Below are 27,900 nucleotides of genomic sequence, written 5' to 3'. Positions count from 1 at the left end.
TTTTTTTTAGAACATTCTAAGTTTGGACAGCCCATTATCCATCGTTATGTAACTAAACCCAAACGTTCGTTTTTGATTACATTCACCTGGGCTATCAAATATTAAAATGTGAACAATTATTAGCTACTGCTTTTTTTTATTTTTTTTATTCTGCTTGTTTTCTTTCTTTTTTTTGTTATAGTAAAAGCACTTTTCGTTTGTCAAAGTTGAATTTGTGTTGTCAAAATACTTTATAAATATATATATAAAAAAAGGGGAATTTTAGAACTTTTCCTGTATTAAAAAAAACAATAATGGATATATTCTATTTAAGAGGTCAGTGAAAAATAAACAATTATACAAAACTGTTGACATCTTTACTAAAAATAAAATACTTTTCACTTCATTAATCAACACTGTAATAAATTAACACTTGTTAAAGCCACTCATTATTTCACAAATGTTTGAAACACTTAATATGATGATAAGTGAAAACACATGAATACCTTTCCCAATGAGCTCAGCTTCTGCATTACATCGGTCTCCAGCTTTCAGCATTGCAATGACGGCTCTCAGTGGCCCTTCAATGTCTCTGCGATATGCCAAAGCCTCAGATAGTTGGAGGAAACCTGTACGCACTGCAGGGCACAGACACTTGTCACTCTCTGATTATATACATTTATTTTTTCAACATTTTTGAAAGATGAAGCGTTGAGGGGCTCACCATCATTGTGCCTCTGTTTGCTTGAGTTCTGACCAGCGAAGGATTTGAGCAGAGTCTTCAGCGGCCCCGCCTCCACAGTTGGGTTGTCCAACCAGATCAACATCTCTAGAATGACCTTGAGGAATAATGAGGAGAAAGCCACGTCCTGGGACACGAGTCGCTGGAAGAAACAAGAAAATAAATGTTATATTCCAACCTTTTATTACTGAAAATGGAATGATATGCTGATTGTAAGCAAGCCTTACCTGGTAGAGGTGCAGTTGGCGCATGAGAGGGCAGGAGAGGGCATGGCTGTGGTGCATTGACAGGACAATGGGCCCTGCATGAGCAGAGGTGAGCAGGGCTGCAATGGCTTGTAGGAGCCGGAAAGCCAGCCCTCCCTGCTGGATCTGGCCCTGCTTGGCCCGCATCAGCTCTTTAGCAAGGGCCTGCTGCAAGGCCAGGGAGAGCTGGCTGGGAGGGGGGCCGTGCCAGCGAGGGTCCACTTTCATAGGGAATATCTTTAAGAGCGAGGGAAACAGAAACAGGTCAGTTTGACAAAAAAGAGACTCAACAGCTTGGAAGAAATCATGAGGATACACTATTGCTATAGTGTGTTTGTTTTTTTAACAACAATAACATCTGAGATTTAGCCACAAAATTGTCTTTCATGCACATGTTATCCAAAAATGATAAATAATATCATATTGCAGAGACATTTAATAAAACAGCTTGTACATCCCACCTGAAGCATCATGCCAGTGAGATCGTCATCAGGCCCGACTGCAGGAAGCTGACTGGCTGCTCTCATCTTCACAGAGCTGTGCGGCGTTTCCACGGTAACTTTGGCCTTACTTGTTTCGGCAGCATCTATCAGGACAGACATAGTCAGGACATGGAGTCATACAATTATTTTTTAACATTTCCTGGTCAGACACTTGGCATTTAAAGCCCTATCAAATCAAATAATTTGTTCAAGTATAAACATTTTTTATATTGTTAAACATATTTAGATTATTGTACGTAAAACTACCTTCACTACGAGCGACAGTAAAATATGTAAAACTTCTGTCGATGTCATAAAATAAAACGAGCTCATACACAATCATTGGGAGTTCACCAACCTCTGTCTGGTGGAAGAGAGGAGCTCAGTAAGGAATGGAACGTGTGCCCCCCAGTGGCCCCTCGCTCATGCTGCACTTCAACCAGGTGGGCCATGTAGTCTATTGGAGGTTAAATACAAGATGATATAAGTATAAGTAAATAAGTCTTAATATCTACAAAATCTTTAACAATTTTAAACGTGAGGTATCTGCAGCACTCTTACGCTTGTCCATGATGTTCTCCTCCAGCGTGGGAGTGTCATGAGAGACAGCCTGATCCAAGTACTGCAGCAGTTTGCTCATGCTGGACACAGGGATGCCAAAGGACTGAACAAACAGCAGCAGCTGCTGAGGCTCCAGGTCATGTAGAGCTGAGGGAGACACATGTATGCTTTTGTGAGGAAGTACTCATTTATTTACATGGTGAACAACACCTTTTCTTGTCCACTATGGCAAGTTGTACCTGCATCGACCAATCGAGAGACTTCTGATCGGATCATCCTCAGTTTTAACCAATCAGGCAGCAGAAGGGCTTCCTCTGAGGTATCAACCAGGAAGGCAGTGGGAAGGGGTTTCTTGTCGGGAAACCAAATGTCCAAAAGAGCGTAGAAATCACTCTCTCCTGTAAAATGCACAATGGTAAACACATTAGCAAAGCCCATTTAACATTGCAAACGATTAACGGGAAAGTGAACATGACTACCTTTAGGGGGCCCCAGAGTCAGCAGGATGACCATGGCATGGACTACAAGTATGTGCATGGTAGCGGTCTCTCCTGTAGTCCAACGCAGAAACACCTGGTCCTGAGACTCTGACTGAAGAAAGAACATTTGTCAAGCACATTTTGTCACCCCATAGTGCCTAGTAGAGAGACGCAACTATTTTTATATATAAATAATCTTTAACCCTCTATGGCATGACTTTTTATTTTGGGAGGAAAAAAATGTTTCACCATGTGTTTTAGGAGCTTAGGGGTCCCTGATATTATATCAATTATAAAATGTGACCCCCCCACACCCCTCAACCAGGGGTTGGTTTGTTGCCTCAGGGCAACAATGTGCTACGAGGGTATCGAAACACCAAGGATTTCTACCATTCAGAAGAAATAGAAAAAACAACTCTATGAATTCAAAAGGTTTTCTGTGTGTGTGTGTGTGTGTGTGTGTGTGTGTGTGTGTGTGTGTGTGTATGTGTGTGTGTGTGTGTGTGTGTGTGTGTGTGTGTGTGTGTGTGCATGTGGGTGTGTGTGTCTGTGTGTATGTATTTGTGTATGTGTGTGTATGTATTTGTGGCTGTGAAAAAAAGTGGTTTGTTGCCTGAGGGCATGCCATAGAGCAGGGATGGGCAACTTTGATGGTGGTGGGGGCCACATAACTGATGTACTGGCCACCAGGGGGCCGCAGATTCACTTGGAACACACACACACACACAAATTCCATGTGTTGTATGTAATTATTAACAAATATACTAAGTCTGACATCTTCATTGACATTTTACAATCAAAGGGAACACCCTCTAATAAGCTCACTAAACAAATATCAGTTCACAGAAATGTTATTTCATTTTTACAAGTGGCATGTTTGTATTGAACAGGTTATTTAACAGTGGAATAAAACTATTTTAAACTATTGGAAAGCACGGAAAATGTGTGTGTATTGAGATAAACCATTAAGATGACATAAACATGAAGTCATGAACACTAACCCAGACATTAGTTGTCTAACTTGAACACTTGCAGCCAGTCTCTGCATTCCCCTTATTCCACAATAAGGGGAATGTCAACACAGACACCTGTCAACCCGCACTCTGCTGTTCCTCAGCGCCCCCCCCCCCCTCCCTCCCGCTGAAATTATGAATGAAAAGCGTATAGTAATCAGATAACACGGCAGGGTCCGTGACAGTGTGTTTTCATCTGATTTCAAATAAACAAAGTCTTGGTTTTTAGAATATTAAACTTGTTTCGCCAAATTCAGATGATAAATACAACTTTTTAGATTGTAACGGCATAATTACAAGAGGCAACTTAACATCACAGCAGGCATAACAACAGCCGGTGTTTCTTGGGAGTGTTTCCTCGGGAAACAAACACAATACACACAAACGCATCACAGATTATTTCGCGGTATTTGAAATCATGTACGCAGCTCGCGACGTAACTAGGAGTCTAGTGGACGGTATCAGTACTACAAGTAAAACAATAAAAAAAGAAAATATATATATATTTTAAATTAATTAAATTGTTTATTAATTCATCTGAGGGCCGCAATAAGAGGAGGTGGGGGCCGCCATTTGCCCATCCCTGCCATAGAGGGTTAAGGTAAATTTTTGTGCAGAAATGTTACAATATGCTGATTACAGCCTGTCAAAGAGCCTTTTCCCTTCTTATTAAAGTGGGTTTTGGACTGACAAAACAATAATCTAGAATATTCTGCATTTTAATCGATAACTAGGATACATTCTTGCACTCATTGTCAAGATGAATAAATAATCACAGAGAAATGTGGGTCACTAGGCTCAATTAGTAACTAAACTCTTGCTAAGGCTCACCCAGCTGTAGAGATCCTCGCCCTCTTTGGTCTTCCTCATCCTCCTGATGTATGTGGAGAAGATGGTGAGGAAGGCACTGAGCACAGCATTAGACTCAGGTCTGCAGGAATGCTTGGAGAACAGGCTGTTCATGATGGTGGAACGCTCCACGATAAGCCGGGCGACGTCCTGTAGAGAGTGATAGAGGAACAGATGATTCATGTCAGTACTGCTCCATTAAAGAAAAAACACATAGAAGGGACCGTTTGAGTGTATGAGGTAATAGTGTATGATCTAACTCACTTTGGCATTTTGAATTCACCAAAGTCACACTATAAACACAGACAAATCTAATAAGGCAGATGCAGACCAGGGGCCTCATTTATAAAGGGATATACGCTCAAAAGATGGCGTACGCCAGTTTCTACGCAATGTTTGCGATTTATAAAATACTAACTGCGACACCATTGGCAGAAGGAAGAATGGAGAGAAATATGTGGAAATAATACCATAAATAAAATGTTACCTCTCATTTATCATATATGAAGAATTCATTTTCAAACATTGATTAAAGCCAATCTTAAAATGATTAAACAAACGCCTGTTTGCGACTCCTCAGTGCACACAAAAACATAACTTGGAGAAATAAATAAATACGGATATGTTATTGAAAACCACCTCGAATATGTTGTGTTAATGTTATGAAATGTTTTCTCATAAATGATGCGGTAAGCAGGAGGACAGAATTACTTTAAACTGACGCCGTGTTGCATTTCTATAGGTTGTTGATACGAGCATGGTTTTATATACTATCATGTTTAATCGTGTTTTATGCCGTATGCCAAGACTTGATAAGTCGCTCGTAAAACACAGGAGGTATGGAAACTAAGAACACCATATGTGGTAAATTTTACAGCTAATATAACACAACACATTAGTTGTATTTCCTTTAACTGGTGGATATAGGGACGACAGCTGGAACACAAACCACCAAATACAAAAACATAATTCAGATCCAGTCGTCATGACTCCACACCGGGGGGATTCCCCGTTCACTTCTTACAGTCTCTCATCAAGGGGGGTCTCCTGTCCCCGGTACAAACACACTGCCTGAGGAAGGCTATGTGTATTGTTTTTGTCATTAACCTTTTTCGGGCCATTTATTTATTTATTTTGGTGACGATCCGACCTCCATGCTGCTACTCTGGTTCAAACTGCATCCACCAAACAATATGATTTATCTCCACCTCCCCAAAATAACCAAAATCTGACACGGTGTGAGATGTATTTTTTAGCTGTTCTGTCGTCATTTCCTGCGATCTTCTTCATAAAGTCAGTCAGAATGAATGAATGAATGGGCGTTTCTTTGACTATTTATAGGCAAATATGGGCGTTACGTGAAGCCCGCAAAAGCTGCACCGCATTTCGAGTCGATTGTGATTTATAAAGGGAAACCGGCGTAGGAAGTGCTGTACGCACTTTCCTCGCCGGTGCGCAATGTTTGGTGAATCGGAAAATGTCGGAACATTTCTGTAACTATTTTTTGGATTTCTACTACGTAAGCAACCTTCCCACGTGAATCCTACGCACAGCGTTATAAATGAGGCCCCAGGCATTCTGTTTTTCTGCCAAGTTACATTTCAGTTTTAGTCAAAGAAGAAAGCTTGGACGAACACTTCACTTCTTCAAAAAGGGATTTCTGGCAGCACAGGAAAGCATTGAAATGATTCCAAATATAGAGTATGCTTAAACAAGTATTCCTTTTTTAGGTGTTCCTTGTTTTTAGGTGTTTGAATATCTATTACTTTTGCAAAAATGTTCCTGTCTATACGCCTGTCTGCATCTCGAAACTCTGGATAGGTGTCTCATTCATCATATTAAGAAATGTCAGATCCATCTGCTTAAAGAAAAACGATGTGATGGATTTAGTGATTACCAGAGCCAGATCGTTATGAGAAGCCTGCTCCTCCACTGGTGCATGCTGGGATAGGTATATGAGATAGGCACTGATGGTCTGTGGATCAGTCTCCATGTGAATAGCCTTCAAGAAAGCAGAGAGACAAGACAAGTGTTAAACTCCATTATTATAAAACATTTCTTAAAGGTTTACATTCAGTTATTGACAGTTGTTAAGTCATCACCAACCTGCTGCAGGGCGGTGGACGTCATGCCTCTGACGCTGTCAAACAAGGGGAGCTTTGGGAGGTCCTGTAGCAGCCACTGGTATCCCGGCAACAGCTCAGCATCAGCAGAATCTTCTTCCATGGGCTGATCCCGCTCATCTCCATCTTTCAAGCCTCCTTCACTCAGCACCAACGACAAACCCTACGCACAAGAATATCATGTCAAATAATTCTGTTCAACAGTAACACAATACTTCTAAAGCAGTTTTCATTTGGATCCAATACGGTACCTTCATGGCTAGGACTCTGGATGCCACCTGAGAAGAGCTGAGGCGGCGCAGAAAGTAGTCCAGCACTTCGCATGTTGTCTGTTCGTCGGCCTTAGGACCCAACAAAAGATCCTGGAGCCGTCCAAGCAGCTGCCTTTGCTTTTGCTGTCTCTAACAGGAAGACAGATGATAATTCAGGATTATGCAAGAGTGAGTAATGAGCTGCTCACAAGAATAAAAAGCTCAAGTTTAAATTTAGCATTTTCATTCTGAGACTTATAAGGACCAGTTATTGAGAACAAATTCAGACGATGTCCAAGCAGGGTTGTTTTTCAGTAATTGCTGCCTGCCAACAGTATGGTATGGTGTAGTAATCAACATACTTGTCTCTTCTTGGCTTTCTGCTCTTTGCTCTCTCCCTCTTCATCATCCTCTATTGGCAGACTGTCATCCGCTGCGTCATGCAGAAGGAATTCACACAGGCACTGCACTGGAAGCACGTCCAGAGAGCCCTCACTGGACTGGACCAGATCAGCCAGCCACGGCATGGACTGAGAGGAGGCCTGGGGGGGATGGAAAGTGATAACAGTTATAAGACACACACTGAAGCCTAAGAATAATGTGTTGATTTGTTGTATTATTTAAGTCAGGCTCACACTAATCTTCATCAATGTTTTTGCTGACAATAAATAACTCAACATCAACAGGTTTTCTCCAGTTGAAGTTCAACATTGATTGAAAACAATTTGAATCCAAAGCAAGTCTGTTTCGCAAATGATGAGCTTTTTGAGAAACAATCCCTATTTTAAAAGTTGTTTTGTGAGAAAGACGTACATAGAGACAATCTGTTGGTACTATAAGTAGCAGAGATGTGTTACAGTTTGGGCAGTTCTGTAGTGTGTAGTATCGGTCCCTGTCCATTACCTGTCTCTGGATGATGTTGAGGAGGAAGTCAGGGTTGCGGCTGCGGCAGAGGAGATGTCCGAGACGCAGAGACTGGTTCAGGGTTTTCACCTGCTCCTGGATCTGAGGAGGAGGTCGACGAGGAGGACCCCTGAACACAAACACAAAACCGTCTTAAAGACACAGCAATAAGACTTGTTTATCAATACTTAAAAGCTTACATTGAATAATAGATCTTACATAATTGTCTGACAGCAATAAGATGTTGTCATGGTTATAGCTGCTATATTTTTGGATAAAGATCAGGAGAATTAGCATCTCTTTTTTCACTCTTTTCATTTGTTTGGCCCATCCTCTTCCCAGCTTACATGGCAAAGTGGACGTTGTGAGGCTTAATGGTGGTTGTGTCTGCTTAGCAACATAGCGATGTATCATTTTGTCATCCTATTATGTCATTTCACTAGGTTGATTATTCTGTGCACACATGACCTAATGCATGTCGTCTATTCAGAAAGTCAGATCCTTCCTGTGTAGCTTTTCCTGATGTTGTTTCCCTATAAAGTGTTTTTGGGAGGGTGTTGTGAAAATAGTAAAGTAATTTGTATTTGGTGATATTGACTTTGGTACAAATCAAATGAGTTTGACTTGTCTTAAAGCAGGGGTGTCAAACTCAATTTCATCGCGGGCCACATTAGCATTATGGTTGCACTCAAAGGGCCGGTTGTAACTTTTAAGACTATATAAATATACAAATATAAATACATTATTTCCTCTGAATTGGATTATTATGGGATAGGGTAATAACTTCATAATTAACTATGTCTGAAAGCAGAAGTCTAGGGCAAATAATGGCAAGTCTCTTCAGTGCGCATGTCACAAAACTAGATGCATTGTGGGACATGTAGTTTATGGGCAACGTGCTTCTGTAAAGCGGCATGTAACCGTATAATAAACGTATTATATTCCTTGGAAGCTCTTGCGGGGCCACATAACATGAAGTCGCGGGCCGGATTTGGCCCCCGGGCCTTGAGTTTGACACCCCTGTCTTAAAGAGTAGGATGGTATAATTACTGTCCTCGAGGCCTTTTCTTTACGAATACCATAAACTAGGTGCATGACGTAATTCCCCTTGCTCTCTTACTGTGGATCCAGACTGGTAAGCTGAGACAGGAGCAAGCTGTTGCTCTCTGTGATGGTCTGTTTGGTGGAGGCTGCTGCCAGGTGGCTCTCAAAGGCCAGGATCTCCTGTTTCTCTCTCTGGGAGATCTGCAGCTCCCTGTTGATCATCTCCGTCTTCGTGTCCTCGTCCGCAACGGTACAGGGAGGGTAGGTATAGTTACTGTGGAGGAGATACCAGAGAGAGATGTGTGAGTTGTTTGAATGTGTTATCCAGAACTATTCTATACAAAATGAACACCTACTTTGTCATAACCATCTCCATGAGCATTTTCAGTGTAGGGTAGCCGTCCCAGGAAGCCAGACCTAAAGCAAAACAACATCAGATAATATTAATAAAGAACATTTAATAGTTAGAAATAGCTATTTGTATGTATGCAACATGTAAAAAGGTGTGCTGTACCTATTTTCTGAGGATTAAAAGCTGCCACCACGAGAATTAGCAGCCATGCCTTCCAATACAACGCAGATATGGCCAAATTGGGAGCTTGGTACCTTAAACAATAAAAATGATTTGTTATTTTAGACTGTAAACTGTATGACCCCAAAGTGTTTTTATAAGAAGGTTGTAGTACCCTGCAGGCAGCTGGATGTTCTCCGGATGGTGGTATGTACACAGATTCAGCACAGCATCAATGAGCTGGATCCTTTCCACCTTCAGGACCTCCAAATCTACTTTAAAAGGGATAATCAAATAGCTCTATTATTCAAAAAACAATTACATCCAAAACCATATTTCCTTTGTTCGTACCTCCCTAACATTCTTCTTGCAACTTGTGAGGATAATATGTAAATAAGAAGTTGGCTTTAAGAAAGATTTGGGTTGCCTGCTGATTAAACAGAACCACAAGTGTTTACCAAATGTCCAAATATTCTGCCAGGGAGTAATACACAGCTTTGACTTTGACCGTTTACAGATACAGCCTAAGTGGACCTTCACACACCATCAGACTGACTTCCAGCAGCCCTTTTAACCAGGTGATCCGCCAGCTCCATGGCATCTGCTGGGCCCAGCGGCAAGTCACGTGACAGCCCGATCACCAGGATGCGCATCAGTGTGTCCTCCAGCAGAGGCACCTCAGAGCAGAGGCGCAGGAAGAAACTGTGGAAACAATAAAATAATCTATCAATCACATTTTATCTGTATATAAGTACAAGTAATATGTGACACTGCATAAGAATCAATCTAAATATTGGGGGAAACTCACTTTCTGTCACCCTCCGGAGGCCAGTTGTCCCACTTGTAGTATGTCTCAGGTTGCTCTGTGAACAGCACTTTGTGGAGGCTGCGGACATAAAGAGAGAAGTCTCATATAAAGCAGCAAGAAATATGATAAGCTTGTGCAGTTTAACAATAATCACATCAGCACATAGAGTGACTGACCAGTGAACGTAGTCTTTAGCGCCAGTTTTGCTGATGGAGGGAACCACGGTGTGAAGCCACCACACAGCGTCTCTCTGGATGGAAGCGATCTGATTCTGAAACGCCCTCAGGCTCTCCAGATCTGAAACAAACAGACACACATTCAAACCAAAGCTAATCCAGCATACAGTATGGAGCAGGGATGATTTATTAATAAAACCCAAGCCGAAGGTTAGCATCACCCTGGTTCCTTTGAAATAATCACTTGGAATTTGGATTATTGCAAAGCTCTATGGCAAACTATAGTTAATGATACAAACATGTTTTGTTCAGCAAAATAACTTTTGGGATTTTTCAAATTAAAAAGGACAATCACCAAAAGTGAAAACCTTGCTTTAAAGTTTAAACAAACTAAACCACAGTGTCATTAGTAGGGTTGCAAAGGGGCGGAAAGTTTCCGGTACATTTCCGGAAACTTTCCATGGGAAGTTAAGCTGGGGAATTTTGGAAATATTCGATGCAAAATTAAACAAAAAACATGACTTTTCAACAGACCTTTTTTTCTTTTTAAAGTAGAACAGAACAACTTTTAATTATTTTATTGAACAATTATTTGTTTAATTGAAGAACGAAAATAGGAATGTTGAGTTAAATATTACTCATCTGTGCATGTGATGGAGGAATGGAGGGGTTGTGGTCTCAATAGCCATGCAGTAAGCAGTGTGCTATAAGTGTACTTGAATGGCATCTGTTTGTTTTAGTCAAGATTATGCTAAAATATACTTTCCCTAACTACATTTAAGTTCCCTATGAAGAGCCAACCTTCAATTTTGAAAATTCCCAGTTTATTCCCAGAAATTCCCATTTATTCCCGTGGAAAGTTTCCATCTTTGAAAATTCCCGGAATTTTGCAACCCTAGTCATTAGTTCAAATGAAAGGCGGACAGGTGTTTGTTTTCCCTGAAAACCTGTGCACTCATATTTAGCCACTTCAACCACCATTTTTAAGGGCGCGTTCACACCAGCCTTGTATAGTCCGGTTGAATCTAACCCTGGTGCGTTTAGCCGCTTGGTGCGGTTCGTTTGGGTCGGTGTGAACACAATCCGAGACCTCTTAAGTGAACTAAACAACCGGACTCTGGTCCGCTAAAAGAGGTGGTCTCGGACCGCTTGCTAGTGAACTCTGGAGCGGTTCATCGCTGGTGTGAACGCAGTCCGCACCAAAACATAGGAAGCTAGTATTTACGTGTCATAAGAACGCGGGTGTCTTCATTTCTTTAGTGAAAGAGTGAAGCAGAGTGATGTGTTGAACACAGGTTGAACAGTGTCGTGTAAAGTAAAAACAACTATAAAACTAAAAGCTATACATAAAAGTCAGAGCCACCTGTCGTCGGTGAAACCCCCTCCTTACTGCAGAACGTCTCATGATATGTGTTATAATGTTTTGTATCGCACGTTGTCTGATTATGTAATCATATGCGCTGTTGCTGTTGATATGCTCTCCAGATTAACAACAGCATGAAAATAACCTGCCGATGCTCCATGGCGGAGGCTCCGGTAGAAATTGCCGGGATTTGCGTGTTTACCCCCTTAATGTCTGACCAATGGTTGAACAGCATTTCCGAGCACATGACTTGTGTTTAAAGTTTATAGTCCGTTTGAACACAAACTGAACCTTGAAAATGAAACAATGTAACAAACTGTTGCACCAGAGAGCGGACTATTAGGTGTGAATGCACCCTTAGACACAAAGTTACCTACTTATGTCACACAAGAAGGTCACCACAAGACCTTACCAAAAATCCATTTAAAAACAATCAATTTACTTTAAAACAAGGAAAATGTAAGTGCAAAAATGCTAATGATTGCACAAAAACAAATTGCATCAAAACAACAAATATAAAGCACTCACTCTTCTTCTCCCCTTTGTCCCATGCAAGGCCAGATTCTTTGACCTGAGCAGTGATGCCCAGCATCATGGAGACAGTCAGTAAGTCTGTCACCTGGATAACAAAACGCTCCTATGGGAGAGACAAAGCCGGTCATTCACAGCTTCAGAGCAACTGCATGAAGAGTAAAGCTCAAATGATTTTAAGAAACACATACTTTGAATTCCAGTTCCAAATAGATAGTCTCCTTTCTCTCCTGCATTAATCCGAAGCAGAAGGCCCCGAAGTTAATCTCATGCTTGGTCTGTTTGATGATCTCTCTCAGCAAGGCTCTGGAGGCACGCAGGTAATCATCCTTATTGGTGAGCAGGTCCTGAAACACCAGCGCTAGGAACTACAGACGCAATGGAAGACAAGGGGAATGTTGATTTAGAGAAACTATTGCATTTGTAAAGACTTATAATACTACTATTAAAACCATTTCCAAACTGCTATCTGTTCCAACTATTTGAACGTTTCGAGTGACCTTTGGAGCCTGCTCGGGGCTGTGCTGCAGCACTGTGTGCAGGACTTGCATGTTGTTAGGGTTCCTGGCATTGGACAGCTCGTTGAAGATCACCAGCTTCACCATCGTGGCCAGGTTGTCTCTGTTAGCATTAAGCAGCTCCCTGGAAAAGAAACATCAAAACACCAGTTAGTAAACGACCCTTTTCCACCAAGCGTAGCACATACAGCTCTGGAAAAACTGAAGAGACCACTGCAAAATGATCAGTTTCTCTGCTTTTACTATTTATAGATATGTGTTATTTTATTCTATAAACTGCTGAAAACATTTCTCTGAGTTGGAATTCAACAGACACTGGAATGGAATGGTTGCCATACATGTAGAGATTAAGATTAAAGACCTCTTAAAAGGTCTCTTAATTGTTTTCAGAGCAGTATATGGACGTTTTCTTAAACATTGGAAAAAGTGCTAAAAATAGGCAAAAGAAACATTTTCAACTTTTATTTTTTTCTGGTGTGTCCCACAAAGCTAGATAAGTAAACAGCGGATATTTTAGAGAGGTAACTCTTTTTAATATATGTTACCTATTTAGTTGCTCTTGAAAACTCTCAACCCTAAAGTAGTGATTGTTGGACTAGTGAGAAGACTAACAAACACACCTGTAATAAGTTGTATCTTTGAATGTTTTAAAATAACCAGTGAGGAACAATTACTGTATCTGTCAATGGTGGCTTTGAGGAAAGCATATCAAGTGCACGTCTTGTATCTAAAATAAGTTGAATAATTGTGCAGTGGGAAAGGGTCTTAAGTCACTGTGTGTAGCAACAAGTACAAACAAGAGTCTGCAGACCTGACACACAGCATGTAGTGGTTGAGGAGGACTTTGGGTTTGAGTCGGATCTTGATCAGGTTAGAGATCACTTCCATGTCATCTGCTCCCTGGGTGATGCTGTTCATGCACAGAGACATGAGGAGGTCCTGGGCAGGGCGAGTCAGCTGTGCACACACAACAATAAAGAAAAAGAGCTTTATTCATTATGGTTATTGACATCAATCTACATATTCATGATTTCACATAAACAAAAGAAACGTGACAATTATACAGATGTTGTCATTTAATTTGACCGTGTATCTAGGTCACCAAATGAAGTATTTTACTACAGGTGTATAATACTGCCAATAAGATAGTGGATTATGCAGACTAACAAGTGGTATTCAGGATTTGTTACTCACCTTTGGGTTCTGCAGCCACATCTCCAGTCTCTGTACAGCCATGAGCCGTGCCTCTTTGTAGCCACAGGTGGCAGTGAGCAGACGCAGCAGGTTCCGGGACACGTTGTCCATCGGCTGCCTGCGGTTCAGCTGATCCTTAAGGACCTCCAGCACGTAGTCCTCCACACTCTCTGACAGTTCTTCATACCTACAGAACACCAGAGGGGAAGACAAAATGGTGGAGGAAATGAGAAAATGTTTTGCAAAAATCTTAAGAAATAAGTTGTAATACATTTATAAAATATCTAAATCTTATTCAATATAATTGTGGAATTGTATCTACACACGCAAATTGTTTCGTACCTCGGCATGATCAGCCCTTCATCCTCAGGGCTGAGTTTCTCCTCAGCTATCAGCAGTTCAGTCTGGCAGTCGTCCTCATCAGGGGTTGAGGGATGAGGGCTGCTACCTAAAGACACAATGTAAAAAGGAGCTTAATTTACAGCACTTGTTCACTGCGTCAACCAAACGAGCCAGTGTGTTTTCTCAGTGTACCTGCACTGAGATCTCCAGCAGAGCGGCCTGTGTCAGCCTGCAGCAGCATACTCTTGGGAGGCATCTTTGTCCCAAAAGCAGTCTGGATGTTGTCAACAAAAGTCTTGCAGTGAGAACTGTCAACCCAGATTCTTTCCCCCAGAGAGTCCTCAATGTACACCTGAAATGACATTACATATGAATAAACTGCACAAAATGGCTAAGATAAAACCAAGTTATAAGCAGGTTCAAGTGTTTCTTTCTCACTTTTACAAAGATCTCTGGCCAGTTCTCGTCCTCCTCGTAGGCTGCCATCAGCAGATTGGAAGCAAGAACAGACACCAGACTGTTCCCCTTCGCTTTAAAGTTGATAGAAGCATCTCGACGCAGGAGGCTGCACAAAGCCTGAGACAAGAGTCAGACAGGTGGAAAGTCAAATTTCAACATTCACTTTAGGAGGGTGTTTATTTGTGAGACTAACACAGTATCAGTGAGAAATCTTACCTCAATAATTCCTTCGGTAGCAAAAACGTTGGGCTTGATTTTGGCCAGGAACATGAGACTGAGGTACAGCGTTATGTCAGGTTTTGCTCGGTTCAATTTGAGCTGTTTGACCGCTCCACACAGCAGTCCCTCGATGTGATCATCATTACCCTCAGACTCTGCAGCTTCAATCTCATCAAGAAGCAGAGATGGTGACACTACAATACAAAAATAGAGTTTAAACTATCTTTGCTTCTTTGACAGTGTAGAACAGTACGTGTCGACCGGTCGACCGCGGGGGCAATGCTGGTAGATCGCGAGTCATTCATAAAAAAAAAATCCAGCTCCGTTAAAATAGACAAAACAGGTTTTGATCCCTCCTCCCTTGGTCTCCCTGTCACTTAATTCAGGAGTTTACTTGATTGACAGAAAAAGCGACCTATCGCTTTCCAGTCTGTTAACCCAGAATGCAAAGCGATACAAAATCAGTCAAGTGCCGGGAAAACTCAAATTAAGTTAAAGAGACAAACAACAGAATGAGTGCGGGACCGAGCAAGAAGCTAAAGACAAACCACTTCCACCCAGAATGGGAGGAAGAATATTTGTTTGTGATGTCACATTCAAAGGTTATTTGCCTTATTTGTAAAGCAAGCGTCGCTCTGCCAAAGAAAGGTAACGTGGAGAGGCATTATCGGAGTGTTCACAGGGCATATGACAGCGACTTCCCTCCGAGTAGCGAGTTGAGAAAGAGAAAGGTCATGTATTATTGCTACACAAACATTATCTCGCAGTCTTAGTGTCGCCAACTCGTTTCTAACATGCACAAAGACAAACAAATGCGTCTATGGTCGGTGTATTTTTGATCTTTCCAATCCAGACGAGATCTCTCTCCCCGGTCTGTGCGCGAGGGGGCGGGGCAGTTTACACACACGCTCTGCTTCATGCAGCAACACACGGAGGAGATGGCGGAGAGAAGCGCTCCAAGGTGTGGGTTAAATGTTACCCGTCTTGAGGTGGACAATGCTCCTTGCTAAGAGAGTTCAGCATGTGAGGGCGGTAACACGAGCAATGTGTCAAACATTTAGCAAAAGTGCACCACATGCAGACGGAGGAATGTACCGGGTTCGACTGTCTTTCTAGCAGCTCTGTAGCCCCATCCACGAGTAACGTTTCCACGTCAGGTGTTATGTATGCTAGCAGCAACACACGGAGTTAACTCAATGATACAAACATGGGTTAATGATTAGAGGTAACTGAGTTACTCTTTATTTTGTTAAAGTTTCAGCTATTCTGTTCACAGTTCTGTCATCAGATTATTTAATACGATTTGTTAAAACATTGTTGTTTCTTTTGATGTGAAATATTATTTATTTAATTTAAATAAAAAACAATGTTAGTTTTGTAAACAATATGTTAAGTTAATTTAATAATATATGTATTTTTGAATCAAGTATTCATCTTTATTGTCTTCATTGCTAGTTTACACATGCCTAAAACAACCTCAAGCTAAATCTAAAAGTTGATGGCTAAATAAGAGCGTTTGAGAAATTGTGCAAGCCATACATTAATAGTCCGAATAGTCGATTAATCGTTTCATTAATCAATAGATTAAACGATTATCAAATTAGTCGTTTGCTGCAGCCCTATTATCCATGTATAAATAAAACGTGTTATTCAGCAACCCTTGCAATTTGGGATTTTATTTTTGGTTGGTAGACCTCTGTGAGCTGGTCATTTCAAAAGTAGCTCACCAGCCAAAAAAGTGTGGGCACCCCTGGTGTAGAATAAACATTGTGTTTCCATTTGTGTGAGGCTTTAGTAAAAAATACCTTCAATAGGCACCACTGATGGCTCCTTTATTGAGGGTGATATCGCCCTCTTGTCCACAGCAGCAACATCAGCAAGTCGTCCGAGAGCACTGACTGGGGGGGTGGTGGATAGTTTGGGTCGCTTGGTGAGTCCAGATAGACCTGCAGACGGCAGAGCGGAGGAAGTCTCTCTCTTACGGTCAGCAGTTGAACTTGTGGATGCTGGCTTCAGCAGGACAGCGGGGGGTTTAGGGTCTCCACTCTGGTTTTTCGAACCGAGAGCAATGAAGTCTCCTGGTGGAGGGTGACCTGGGGGAAGCAGATATCAAAGTCAGGCAGGGATGTGCATTTGAATTAAATATCATGATATTTTGGAAAAATATTGCAATTATATTGAAAGGGAGGCTTTTACAAAATATTACACAATAATATTGTTTGCTAAATAATCATCAGTAATTCAGATATATAAATATAAAGTGGTTAAAGGCAATATAATAGTCTAGTACAGTGGTTCTCTCCCGCTAGTGGTACGCAGAAGAATCTGAAATATTATTTATTTTTTATTTTAAATATATATATATTTTTTTTTTACATTTTATTTAACCAGATGAAAACATTGAGACAACATCTCATTTACAACGCTGACCTGGCCAAGAAGGCAGCAACGGTTCTTACACATAACACAGACGTAAAAAATACAGAAAACACAACTAAGTAAACAAAAGACGAAAAGCAGTCACTGCATTGTGCACATTTAGGACAGTAAGAAAGGTGCACTACTTATTACTGCGAGAGCAGCTGGTGGTAAGGACTTCAGACAACTTCCATTTAAAACAGGCTATAGGGACAAGTGCCATCAGTTCGAGGCTTGATTGAATAACATTAATTAAAAAATAAATCATACTATCAAAATACTACAACGAATGAACATAAGCTTGAGATAATTGAAACTGTGGTTTAAATAAGTTCTAATTGGCTATTGTTGTTGTTAGATTTAGAAACAAATTTAAAGCATATTAGCGTTGCTAATTAAGACCATACTACCCGTGAACGATTAGCGAACGTTGCACGTAAGCTAAAGAAAGAAGAATGATGTTAAAAACATGGCTCAAAACGGGAGGTATTCAGAAGAATCAGAATCAGAAACAGGTTTATTGCCAGGTAGGTTCGCACCTACTAGGAATTTGACTTGATGTCACGGCGCATACATAAAATATATAAAACTAAAAATCTTTTACACCATAATAAAATACAGTTAAATAGCAATACAAATTAAATAAAGCAGTAATTTAAATGTAAATAGAATGCTATGGATGAATTTTAGAATATAAACTATGAAATGTGAAATAAGAATATGTGCAGAAAGGAGTATGAACATTGTATGCATTAATGTAATGTAGAGATGTGGCAAAGGTAAAGTGCCAGTGGGGGGCCGGGCCTTGTTTAAGAGGCCGGTAGCGGAGGGGAAGAAACTGTTCAGGGGGTGAACAGTTTGTGTCCAGGGTGGGAGGGGGTACAGAGGAGAATATTACCAGCGAAAGTGAACAAGTGAATGAGGAGGAGGTCATCAACCGAGCACAAGCGCAGGCTCCGCAAGCAACGCAAAAGTGATGCACAGCCGCTGTGATGGAGGAGAGAAGTGACTCAGGAAGAAGGCATTTGCGCAAAGAATGGAGAGAAGGCTGTGACCGAGGTCAAACGCTGAAAAAGCACACACTTGTCCTTAATTGTTATCTTTTTTCTTTTCTTTTTTACTTTGCCACCACAGAAATGGCAATAGCAAACATCAGCAGACTGAAGATGAGCTATTAGCCCTTAGGCTCATCTGCTCCTGGAGGCTTCATTATTATTGTGGAACTGAATTCCCACATTTTCTGTTACAATGTAGGTTGTTGCAGGAGGCCTACATTCACACTTTGGTATAGGAAATGACATGTGTGTACAGTTGTCATTTGTTGTGTGAGAATAAGTTTTGTTCTTTATGTTCTCACTTGTGGTGTGTGTGTGTGAGAGAGAGAGAGAGAGAGAGAGAGAGAGGAGAGAGAGAGAGAGAGAGGAGAGAGAGAGAGAGAGAGAGAGAGAGAGAGAGAGAGAGAGAGAGAGAGAGAGAGAGAGAGAGAGAGAGAGAGAGAGAGAGAGAGACTGCCCTTTGTCAGCTGTGGCTGACAATAAGAATACATTTGCCTCCGAGTCCTGCATGAACTGTGCATAGACTGTATTTTAACATTGGTCATATGGTGATACTTGGAGAGCCAACTATTTTATCAGGTGGTACTTGGTGTAAAAAGGTTGAGATTCACTGGTCTAGTACATTTTGAAAAGCATTATGTAATGCAGACGCTAATATTACAAAATCTGCCAAATCTAGGGAAATGTTTCTCATATAAATCATCAATCAAACTTATTTATAGAGCCCAAAATAAGTTAACATATTATCTTAAGGGGGATTTACAATCTGTACAGCATACAAAATATAGTGCCATTAGACTCTTGCAGCGTACAAGCAAAAACTCCCATCATGGAAAAGAAGGTAATGTTTGTAGAGAAACACTAATATTGCACTGGAGTACCTGATGGTTTTGCAGCACTGGGGCGCCTGAGAGTTGTTGCCTTTGCACGATTCATCTTGACCAACAAGCACAAAGCAAAGCCAGATTCACTGCAGGTCAAGCGGGTGACATTACTTAGCTTGAAGGATTCTGTGTGTGAGAAAAACATCAAGGAACACAAGATTAGCAAACGTAACAACGTTAATAAAAGTGTAATAATAACCCTAGTTGAAGCAACTTAACGGTTAGGGCTAACATCAATTAAATTGTAGCGACCCCAAATCGCACAAACTAAGGACTTAGCAAGGCAAACAATACTAAAGTTACAGACTAAACTGCACACTCCAAATATATCCATGATTACACACTGGACAAAAACTGCTAGGCTAACGACAACAAATGCGGCTAAAGCTACATATGTGGCTGTTAGTCACTTTAGCTAGTTGACGGTGTCAAACCCATTAATGACACTGAATTAACATTATTTGGCATGCTTATTTAATTAAATGTGACTCACATTTTTATTCGGTCCCATACAACGGGTCGTAGTTAGTCTAAGAGATGCAATTTTAACAACAAATTACATTAGCCGGCTCAAAAGCTATCCGATAGAACCATGACGGCTTCTTCTTCTTCCTCTCTGCATCAATATTGTTGGCTAACTAAAGTCACAGCGTCACCTACTGCCAAGAGAGTCTCCGGTGGTGATAACGTTAAACTGAACGCAGTCTAGGAGAAACAAATTGAATTCAAAGCCGATATTAGATGTAAGCTAGGCTATGCTTAAACCCTACACTCTCCTTATCGCTATTCTAATGGTTACGGATTGTATCTAAAACGTGTTATGTTGTATTTTGTCCAACGGAAGCATCGTTATGTTATGTCTAACTTGACGCTCGAGGAGTAGCTACTCACTGGGACCACCAGAGGGCATTACAACTCATAATACATTAGACATCAAAGCAGAAAAGAGTAATACAATAGTTTACTAAGCTCTTGTATCACTCGAGGTTGGTCACAACTTAATTTTCTGTTGTAAAAGATGACGTTGATTTTTCAGGGAAATGTGCTATGGCCATCCAACTAAAGGGCAGAGGACTGTACACAACAGTGCAAAATGTGTTCTGTTGAACGATGTGTGCCATCTGGAGGTTACAGCAGGTAACTGCACTATCAAGTTGAACGACCAAATAGCATAAACTTCCTGTCAACACTTTCAAAATAAAACGTTTTTTTAAATGGGACTGGTAGTTATTCATTGCAACCACTGGGTGGCAGTGGCACTTTTTGTATAACTGTGCATTGCATTATGTAGGTTCCAAACAAAACTGATCATACTACTATATAGGCTTCATCTATGATCATACCAGGCATAGAACACGAGTTTTAAAAGTAGTTCAAATAAATATCTATAAAGAATATGACCTTCACTTAAAGATCAAATGCAAAGCTTCCAAATATGCTACATTTTTATAGAAATGTTGTTTTTAAGACTGCCTGTATTTAAAAAAAAATTAAATCGAGATAATACACCCGAAAAAAAGCTTTTTATTGATACAAAACTTGACCCAAAGCCGTCTGAATTTCTGACATGACCTCCCCAGCAGCCTCCGCGCGCGTGACGTCATACATGCCAACAGTCTCTGGACCAAACATCCCGACTCGGCAGTCTCGGTCACAAGTTTTTCGACAAGAAAACTGAATTAACATGGGTTATTGTTGTGCTTTTTGTTGTACGAACGGTGCGGGATCTGGGAGAGTTTTTCATGTATTTCCCAAAGACCAAATCATCCGCAAAAAATGGATTTTGTTAGTGAATCGTGTTGGCTGGCAACCGACAAAATGGAGCAGGTTGTGTTCTGATCACTTCACGTGTGATGCATACGAGGTTGATCATGCTATCATCAAGTCTGTTGGTGCAGAAGCATTAATAGCACGTCGGTGGCTGAAACCCGGAGCCGTCCCCTCCATATTTCAGCACAAGAAACCACTGAAAGAACGAAAGAGCCGGGCGATGCAGAAACGCCAAATAATTGAGGTAAACAACTTTTGATTAGATTTCAAAGCGCACGGAGCACAGCAGATAACGGAATTGCAGTTGTATTGCTTATAGAGGTGGGCACCGTTAGATTCTGTGTCTTTACGATCATAAACAATGTGTTGGATGTGGAGCTAGGATAAGTAATAAGGGCGCTAGGAGTGATAGGTTAGCATTTTTCGCTCGGGGCTAATTCACTACACGCATTCTAGTTTATCTGCAGCTCATTCATCGCTCCTCCACTCATAACGGAAAATGTCGAACGTCCTACAGTCGGTGATGCAGACTTCTTCTCCCATCTCTTCCTTCACTTTCCCATAGTTGTGGCAGCACTTGTTTTCTCGGCTTGTAGGCATGGTCTGGCAGTTTCCACATCTACACCAATTCTCAGCACCCTCGGCCTCTTCCTCAGATGGCGAACTTGAATCATCGCCATCAGCACTTTCATCGGTGATATCAGGTGACGTTTCCTTGTATTTCCTCTTCGACATCAGAGGCTCGTATAGATATGGTTGGATGTCGACAACATACTCCAGATATTGGGTGGCCTCCGACTCAGAATCAGACATGATAGACGAAACTAAGTTGTACTATCGGCGGAAGCCGCTGCGAGCATTTTTCGCTCGGGGCTAATTCAGAGGCTCACTCAGAGCGCCTGGACTTTATTTTTCTAAACCTCTCTAAAAAGGTCAAATTTCACTTGTTTTGCATCAATCTTGATACAGGGTACTTATTATATGTTATAGTTTGGATTCCTAAAGCTTTTAGTCTATAGTCTACTCAGAATCAGACATGATAGACGAAACTAGTTGTACTATCGGCGGAAGCCGCTGTGATTGATAAGCCAGGTGGAAATATGTTTGGCACATCTGACGTCACGCGCCGCCATCTTGCGGCGGAGAAAATAAATCGTCGGACTTGGTGTTGGGGGTTGAACAAAATTAATATTGCGCATTTCCAGACTCATATTATCTCCGATTTTAATACTGCAATATCTTAGATAGTGTTGTAGCTATATGATTTCGATTGTACTGGCAATTATACAAAAAGCTTTGCATTTGATCTTTAAGAAAAACACAACTGGTGATAATAGTGAGTTAACTTATTTTGACTACAAATGTTCAAAGCAAATACCAAAGAGGTATCCAGCAGATGTAACAATTATTGACTGTATTACATGTTTTTGTTTCAGTAAGTGTTTGTTTAAAATGTTCCCAATCACTAGTGTCAGTGTCAAGATATATTTTGACATCTCAATTATCATCTTGATCCCCATCATTTTTTATCATTGCACTTAACTACAGATTTAGACAAGTTTACATTTCTACCCCATGCAATCATTTATAAATCAATTATTTAAAAAACAAAACAAATTGTATAAAATCATCTTAGAAAAGTGCAAGCCTACATCTTCATTAGTTTTTGGAGCTGTAAATGAATTAATAGAGCACAAATAAAGCACAAAAGATGATACATGATGGCGATTTTTGGTATATTTTCTGTTTATTTTTCTTTTCTTTTATTACATTGATTAATGGATTCACTTTCTTCTCCATATTAGTACTCTTTGTCCACTTTACATTTTTATTTATGAATAGACTAGATTCACTTTCATTTCCTGTGAATACACTAAATTCACTTTCATTTCCTGTGAATACACTAAATTCACTTGAATTTGAGCGATGTACCACACATTGAACACAGGGTGGCAGTAGTCTCCATTATTCTGTATTGTAACAGTAACATTAAGGGTCCCATGGTCCCATGTCATGCTTTTCCGGTTACCCGTCCCCTTCTGTGTTATGAAGGTTTTTCTGCATGTAAACGGTCTGCAAAGTCACCAGCTATGGAACGCCATTTGCGCCATGATTTGCGCGTAGTTTCGCGCGGATTAACGGGGAGGTCCGTTTTATAAACGGGGATTGATTGATTGATTGATTGATTGAAAAGTTTATTAACAGCTTGTATATTGGGTACAGTACAGTACAGCTCAAAACATACAATTGTTAAGGGGATGCAGACCAGAGAAAGACTTTCGTCTTGTTTACATCAGGGTCCCCCCATTTCCAATTCATCATGTCATTTAAGACATATAAGACATATTTGACATACAGATGGCTTATTTACAATTTACATACAGGTGGTTTTTTTACATACAGATTGCTTGTTTACAATTTTCATTTTAGATTTCGTTCTAATACATCCTAACCGGACATTTAAGACATACCAAGTCTACAGATATACAGTTAGTAACAGAGTCTAAAATGCGAGTATATACATAGATGGGGGGGGGGGGAAGCTGTCCATTGAACGACAGGTTGAGATTTGTACCATTACCGGGGCCAGTTTTGCAATGCTCTCCCCCGAAGGTGCTCTTTAAGAGAGGTTTTGAAGGTAAGTATAGTTTTACTTTCCTTTACAGTTGTGGGAAGAGCGTTCCACCTTGATGTGGCATAATTGCGAAACGTGTATTCCCCCTTTTTTGTGCCAAATCTGGGTTTCACATGATTTGTGGAGCTCCCTCTGGTGTTATGATCATGGTATTCCTTGACCTTTGGGAATAATTTTGACATGTACATGGGTACCATAGAGGTGTAGTGGATCTTGTAGACCAGGCCCATTGCAAGTAGCTGTACTCTGTCGTCTACTCTAAGCCATCCTAGGTTGTCAAAGTGGGCAGAGGTGAGGTGGGTTCTAGATGAAAGGTCAAGCAGTAGTCTGACCAGTTTATTTTGCGATGTTTGAAGTTTTATTTTTAGCGCCTTGGAGGTGCTATGGTACCATGACGTGCAAGCATAGTCATAGTACCCTTGAATGAGTGCTCCTGCCAGAGTTTTCAGGGTGTTTTTGTTTACCAGAGAGGAGATCCGGTATAGGAATCTAGTTCTTTGATTGACTTTTTTTATTACATTGGATGCCATTTTGTCACAGGAGAGGTTTGCCTCAAGAATAGATCCTAGGTATGTAATTTCCTTCTTACTTGTGACAATAATGTCGCCCACTGCAACTGAGAAGTCGTCGGATTTAGGGAGGTCCGTTTAAGTTCAAAGTCTCAGTAACCAATCAGTGAAGAGCAAAACCAGACCAAAGCAATCTGTAGATGAAAAGTTCCTGACATTGTGAGGCTGTAAATTGTACGTTATTCCAGATTCAGGGGACTATGTATTAATTTGGCTTTCAATATAATAAATATATCAATCAATATAACCTGCCTTCATTGTCTTTTAAAATAAAATCGCCTTACCTTATCTTACTGAAGTGAAGGGTATTTATGTCTCCTTAAATCACCTTTTAAATGTACTTCTTATAACATGGCATGGTGTAACATATCAAAATGTTCAGTCTCTGGTCTTGCTAGAAATGCAATGTCACTCACCTTAGAGAACTGTCTTATGAGATACTTAGCTTAGAAATCAGATTTTTGGAAAACTTAAAAACTCTTGTGAAAACACAGATGTACTCATGTCATCCATTTTTTTGGTGTTTCAGATTTGGTTTACCAACGTTTTTGGTTCACAAAAGTAGTGAAATATATGAATTACACTATAGGCCTATATACATGTGTTGTTCATGTCTAAAATGAAAATGTGTAAATTAGAATTTGGAGTAAAATAGTTCTATCACTCTACTTTCACCACAGAAAAGTTACATCAGGACTGATTCATGACTTCATATTCCATACTGAGGTTCATGTGATGTGTACAAATACAAATTGAGCATTACAACTCTTTTTTTTAAACCAACTATTTATGTTAACATAAGAAACTGTAAAATCTCAATATTTACAATACAGGGTACATGATTTTAAATGACTTTTCCATGACCAAAAAAATGACTCTTTCATGTGGCAAGCATGCGCTGCCTCGCCCATATTCGAAATATTGAATATGTTACAACAACACAGTTTGCATTTAGCACGTCTTGGGTAGAGTTGGGTGTAACGCGTTACAAAGTAACGTAACTACTTTTTTCGGGTAAAACGTAGTGTAACGCGTTACTACGAAACATTTGGTAACGTAACGTAGTTTCTTCTTCAATTCTCCGCAACGTTACTTTTACGAGTGACAGTGACACTGCCTACTCAGCTGCGTGCTTACGCATTAGGCACGAGCTCTCATTCCACACTGTACGTGCTACGTGACGTGCTGGTGGTGGCATGAAGACTGAAGAGCAGTGATGGCAACGGCAAGTGAGAAGCAGGCGCAGCCAACGCTAACATTCGAGGGATGGAGGTATTCCCATTACTTCGAACTTGTTGACAATAAGGGGAAAAATGTGAGTGTAAGGTGCACGTTGTGCCCTGGCCAGAAACTTTTGTCCACTGCCGTTAATTCAACTGCCAACCTCATCAAGCATTTGAGAGGAAAACATGCTAGCATGAAGCTAGTAGCTCAAGATCCCCGGAGAAATGAAGATATTTCGAGTCCAAGCCCAAAGCAGCTACAACTTCAGTTTCTCCTATCTAAACAAGAGTTGGACAAACTTGTAGCTTCGTTCATCGTCGAAGAAATGTTGCCCATCAATACTGTTGAATCTCCCACTTTCAGAAAGATACTTAGCAAGATACCGATAACAGGAGACAGGCGCCCATGGTCAGATCGTAAAACGTTCACTGGCTATCTGGATGAATGCTATCTGAAAATGGAGAGTGAATTAAAGAAAACGTTCGAGAGTTTGCCGTATCTGTCAACCACTGCGGATATATGGAGTAGTCATAACAGAAGCTTTTTGGGAATCACTGTGCACTGGATCAATCCATGCAACTTTAAACGTGAGAAAGCTGCCATCGCATGCAAAAGAATAAAGGGCAGGCATACATATGATGTTATAGGCTTTGAAATGGAACAGATTCACTCAGCATTTGGCCTTTCACATAGGATCACCGCCACCGTTACAGACAACGGGTCTAATTTTGTTAAAGCTTTCAAGATGTATGCACCGCCTGAGCCTAACGAGGAGGAGGATAATGACGAGCAAGGTGTCGTTTTCACAGATGTGGAAGAGTTGCTTGGGGCCACAGAAGGACAGTTTTCTCTTCCCCCGCATTTCAGGTGTGCTTCGCATACACTCAATTTGATCTCGTGCAATGACATCGACAAATGGCTGTCCTCCAACAGTGACTCAAAATGTGTGTACAGGAGTGCAACGGCAAAGTGCGCTGCTCTTTGGACAAAGGCGAGCCGCTCTACCTTGGCCTCTGAGATTGTCGATGAAATCTGTGGAAAAAAAATGATTGTGCCTACATCAACAAGGTGGAATTCCTTCCACGATGCCCTGTCCCGCATCAGTGACATCCCGGCCCAAGATTTGAATACGCTTTGTACTAGACTGGACATCAGAGCCCCGACAGAGCGCGAACATCTATTCCTAAAGGAATACTGCAGTGTTTTGAAACCCCTGACGGTAGCACTGGATATATTGCAAGGGGAAGACAACTGCTACTATGGGACTCTTCTACCAACCCTGGAGACCCTGATGTCCAGGACACTGGCACTCCAAAATGGACTGTCGAGGATGACAGCAAACCTACCGGGTGTAATTGTACAGGTAAGCCGATTCTTAAAGTTAGTAGCCTAGGCATATACATCATATATAGCCTACGATGTCTATGATATAAATGTATATGCCTATCCATTAACGGACATTTCTTAATAAATATTCTTAAGATAAATGCATTATGCCTCCCCTGATGGAGCTCTAGTGAGTCGTGTGTCTGAAAACTAGGCTTATTTGTTCTATATAATTTTGTCCTAGGCTATCAGGACGCGATTCGCACCAGTGTTGGAGAGCAGTGAAGCTTTATTGGCTGCCTTGACGTTGCCGAAATTTAAAGTTCGATGGATTGTGGGAGCGGAGCGGAGAGAAGCGGCGCGTGCGCTGCTCATCGCGGAGTGTCGCACTCTACCCCGTGATGAAGAGCCGGCTAACAATAAAAACCGAGAAGCCGCCGCACACAGCAGCGCCAATGAGAATGACTTTTTTTCTTTTGATGAGGAAGAGGAAGACGCAATGTCCATTAGCGCAGACTCGGAGGTATTTGAGTACATGAGATCAGGCTCAGAGTTAGAAGTCCTCAACCGTTTCCCCCGAGTGAAAGCTGTGTGTATGAAATACAACACTGCCACACCATCCAGTGCACCGGTGGAGAGGCTGTTCAGCCTGGGAGGTATTGTGCTTTCCCCCAGAAGAAACAGACTCTCAGATAAACGTTTTGAAAGACTGCTCCTGATGAGGTATAATCGCACATTTTGTACTGATGTGGAATAGGTTGCCTGCCACCCATGCTATAGACATAGCTCAAGCCTATGCCTAATATCCTCTTTTTTTTATCTGCCATCATACTGTGAAGAAGGGTGAGCATATGCAGTGAACATAGCCTTTTAATTCTGAGGCCAGTCCTGCTTTAAGTTGTTCTTGATTTTATTTTGGCTAAAATGTCTTTGCTTCCAAGCTGTATTATGCCATTTTATTTTATTTACACAAGCCATCGATATCAAGACATTTTGAAGTTATTCTTTTTCTGTTGGATTTACATGAGGCACGTTTTATTTTGAGACACATGAGCCATTTTGAGGTTATCATGTTGTTCCTAAGGAGCCTATTGATATGATTTGCACTAGCTTTGCACCTATTTTGGGGCTAGCCTGTTTAATGATTATGATTTTATATTGATATTTGATATTGATAGCCCAATGTTTTGTTAAGTGCTCTGTGGCATTTTTTTATAATAAAGAGCA

General features: G+C 40.9%; 2 protein-coding genes across 5 annotated transcripts in view; one reads left to right on the top strand and one right to left on the bottom strand.

Annotated features, from left to right (window-relative positions):
- ints1 (integrator complex subunit 1) overlaps positions 1-19,945 on the bottom strand; it is a 28,824-nt gene extending 8,879 nt beyond the window's left edge. For 2 of the 4 annotated variants that reach the window (XM_034220023.1, XM_034220024.1), the window contains exons 1-33: positions 19,643-19,945; positions 19,147-19,275; positions 16,598-16,885; positions 14,790-14,986; positions 14,553-14,690; positions 14,307-14,466; positions 14,115-14,220; positions 13,773-13,959; positions 13,390-13,535; positions 12,561-12,702; positions 12,252-12,428; positions 12,058-12,166; positions 10,167-10,287; positions 9,991-10,068; positions 9,727-9,884; positions 9,358-9,457; positions 9,186-9,277; positions 9,028-9,088; positions 8,748-8,945; positions 7,628-7,757; positions 7,087-7,266; positions 6,725-6,874; positions 6,457-6,636; positions 6,248-6,352; positions 4,333-4,500; positions 2,489-2,600; positions 2,249-2,407; positions 2,010-2,156; positions 1,807-1,905; positions 1,428-1,552; positions 949-1,203; positions 704-863; positions 486-617 (exon numbers count right to left, since the gene is read on the bottom strand). In XM_034220023.1, the coding sequence (XP_034075914.1) occupies positions 486-617; positions 704-863; positions 949-1,203; positions 1,428-1,552; positions 1,807-1,905; positions 2,010-2,156; positions 2,249-2,407; positions 2,489-2,600; positions 4,333-4,500; positions 6,248-6,352; positions 6,457-6,636; positions 6,725-6,874; positions 7,087-7,266; positions 7,628-7,757; positions 8,748-8,945; positions 9,028-9,088; positions 9,186-9,277; positions 9,358-9,457; positions 9,727-9,884; positions 9,991-10,068; positions 10,167-10,287; positions 12,058-12,166; positions 12,252-12,428; positions 12,561-12,702; positions 13,390-13,535; positions 13,773-13,959; positions 14,115-14,220; positions 14,307-14,466; positions 14,553-14,690; positions 14,790-14,986; positions 16,598-16,885; positions 19,147-19,201 (4,615 nt within the window). In that variant the 5' untranslated portion in view covers positions 19,202-19,275; positions 19,643-19,945. The remainder of the gene's footprint in view (positions 1-485; positions 618-703; positions 864-948; positions 1,204-1,427; positions 1,553-1,806; positions 1,906-2,009; positions 2,157-2,248; positions 2,408-2,488; positions 2,601-4,332; positions 4,501-6,247; positions 6,353-6,456; positions 6,637-6,724; positions 6,875-7,086; positions 7,267-7,627; positions 7,758-8,747; positions 8,946-9,027; positions 9,089-9,185; positions 9,278-9,357; positions 9,458-9,726; positions 9,885-9,990; positions 10,069-10,166; positions 10,288-12,057; positions 12,167-12,251; positions 12,429-12,560; positions 12,703-13,389; positions 13,536-13,772; positions 13,960-14,114; positions 14,221-14,306; positions 14,467-14,552; positions 14,691-14,789; positions 14,987-16,597; positions 16,886-19,146; positions 19,276-19,642) is intronic. The other 2 variants (XM_034220025.1, XM_034220026.1) reach the window with 1 other exon arrangement.
- Positions 19,946-25,119: 5,174 nt separating this feature from the next.
- LOC117548733 lies at positions 25,120-27,697 on the top strand. Its single transcript, XM_034220163.1, has 2 exons — positions 25,120-26,710; positions 26,918-27,697. The coding sequence occupies exons 1-2, from the start codon at positions 25,340-25,342 to the stop codon at positions 27,428-27,430; spliced, it is 1,884 nt and encodes a 627-aa protein (XP_034076054.1). The 5' UTR covers positions 25,120-25,339; the 3' UTR covers positions 27,431-27,697.
- The last annotated feature ends 203 nt before the right edge of the window (positions 27,698-27,900 follow it).

This window comes from Gymnodraco acuticeps, unplaced genomic scaffold (genome assembly GCF_902827175.1).
Source record: "Gymnodraco acuticeps unplaced genomic scaffold, fGymAcu1.1, whole genome shotgun sequence".
NCBI classification, from domain to species: Eukaryota; Metazoa; Chordata; class Actinopteri; order Perciformes; family Bathydraconidae; genus Gymnodraco; species Gymnodraco acuticeps.
The sequence above is the reverse complement of the archived record's forward strand: the minus strand, read 5'-3'. Positions and strand labels throughout refer to the sequence as shown.

Excerpts from the sequence above, each read along its gene's own strand:
- LOC117548733 (XM_034220163.1), top strand. The coding sequence starts at position 25,340 with ATGGCAACGGCAAGTGAGAAGCAGGCGCAGCCAACGCTAACATTCGAG. Across the intron at positions 26,711-26,917 it reads TACCGGGTGTAATTGTACAG|GCTATCAGGACGCGATTCGC; the intron begins GTAAGCCGATTC and ends ATTTTGTCCTAG.